Source organism: Propithecus coquereli, unplaced genomic scaffold (genome assembly GCF_000956105.1).
Source record: "Propithecus coquereli isolate 6110/MARCELLA unplaced genomic scaffold, Pcoq_1.0 Scaffold508, whole genome shotgun sequence".
Taxonomy (NCBI): domain Eukaryota; kingdom Metazoa; phylum Chordata; class Mammalia; order Primates; family Indriidae; genus Propithecus; species Propithecus coquereli.
In genome coordinates this window covers 763,050-764,742 of record NW_012150930.1, presented here as the reverse complement: position 1 = coordinate 764,742, position 1,693 = coordinate 763,050, and the positions used below count along the sequence as shown (strand labels likewise).

At 28.9% G+C, this 1,693-nt stretch overlaps 1 protein-coding gene across 1 annotated transcript in view; it reads right to left on the bottom strand.

Moving 5' to 3' along the window:
• The window catches only part of AKAP9 (A kinase (PRKA) anchor protein 9), a 221,395-nt gene that overhangs the window by 50,871 nt on the left and 168,831 nt on the right, over positions 1-1,693 (bottom strand). The window contains exon 22 of the mRNA XM_012656550.1: positions 1,591-1,679. Within this exon, the coding sequence (XP_012512004.1) occupies positions 1,591-1,679 (89 nt within the window). The remainder of the gene's footprint in view (positions 1-1,590; positions 1,680-1,693) is intronic.

Here is a 1,693-nt window from a genome sequence, read left to right as displayed (position 1 = left end):
TTGAGCATAAATTTATATTTTTACTTTTAATTGGCAAATGAGTATTTTTCCTTAAATGTGAATACCTAATATACATCAATTTTTGTTATAAAGAAACAAAGTATGAACTAATTTATACACAACTATTCTCCTGAATTTATAGTCACAACCCATATTTTAAAAATACATCACTTGCTTTTATATACACATATGTAATTTTTTCTTGTACATTACATAATGATTGCCTAATAAATACATGTAACTAAAAAGTATATGAATTTTTTTTCCCTTTCAAATTGACTATAGGAATACAATAAAGTATTTACAACAAAATAGATACTTGCTTTGGGTAAGTAAATTAAATAAGTTTTACTTCTATGCTCTATGTCCTGACAAGATTTAACTAGTCTTGCAGTGCGTTTAAACATTTACCATAAAATCCACAAGAAATAACTTCAGTTTTATAAAACAAAAAGATTGGAACAATCAAATACAGTAAATCTAGTAAATTTCATTTATTATAGCAGATGTGATCCATAAATATTGGGATAAGAGATCCCCTTCAAATGCTCATCTAAATTAAAAAACCTCTTCTATCCAGTCAGGGTATGATTTATTCCTAATATCTATAACAATATGAAGTCTATAGTAATTTCATATTCAATATTTTTGAAGTATTTAAGAAACTTATCATTACATTAAAAATATGTATAAAGCATCAGGAAATATTCTGTCACTAATATAAAAGTTGCAGGAGAGTTAACAAACCTATTCTGAAAACCATCTGGCTTGTTAAATATTAACTAGTATAGTATAAAGCCATGAAAGTCATAAAAAGTGCTGAATAACTTGTAGTTATACTGGATAACTTGTAGTGAATCATTCACAACATATTTAAGTATCAAATGACTCTGAAATACTAAATAATGCAGGTGTCTTTATGCTAAACACCCCTTAACAATATTTATAAAATATATTTTACAGAAGAGGGTATTTCTCCACAAGATTAGTAGGCATATTAAAAACAGAAAATAAGTTCCTTAGGCTAACAACAAAATTAAAATTAGAATCCAAGTTTCCTTTTTTCCTTGTCTGGAACTAGTCACTATGCCACATGATTGTAAACACTTCCTAACTGGCTCAGTGACAACTCACTTAGCTGTTTTGGATATCACAATGTCTATTCTCTCAAATATAATCATTCCATTTTTTACTCAGGATTGGCATCATGAACCTACAAAAGCAAGAATCTTAAGGACAAGCAGGATGTTTTTAAATAGCTTGCCCAATGTTGGAGAATGTAATATCTCATTCTGCTTTCTGTAATCAAACACATAGCCAAGTTGGGGCTCTTAGACCACATTTAGCCCTTCAGTACATCCAGGATGAATGAGTAATAACACACCAAACAACAACAAAACAAAGTTCTATTCCATTTAGCCTTCATAAAGGCACTTAAAATTTCACTTATTATACACAACTTTAAACTAAATGCATATTTTTTATACTTACTGAATAAGGAGGGGTAGGCAGAGAAATTTTAGAAATAAGCTTTAATATGTGCCCATTTCTTTTATGAATAAAATGAAAAATAGAAGTATTAATAATTACTGAGTTATTTTCATCCAAATGTTCACAAAGAGGAAAAGGATGTGGTAAAGGCACACGAGATTCAACCTCATAAATGTCTTCATCTTGTTCTTCCAACCATGAG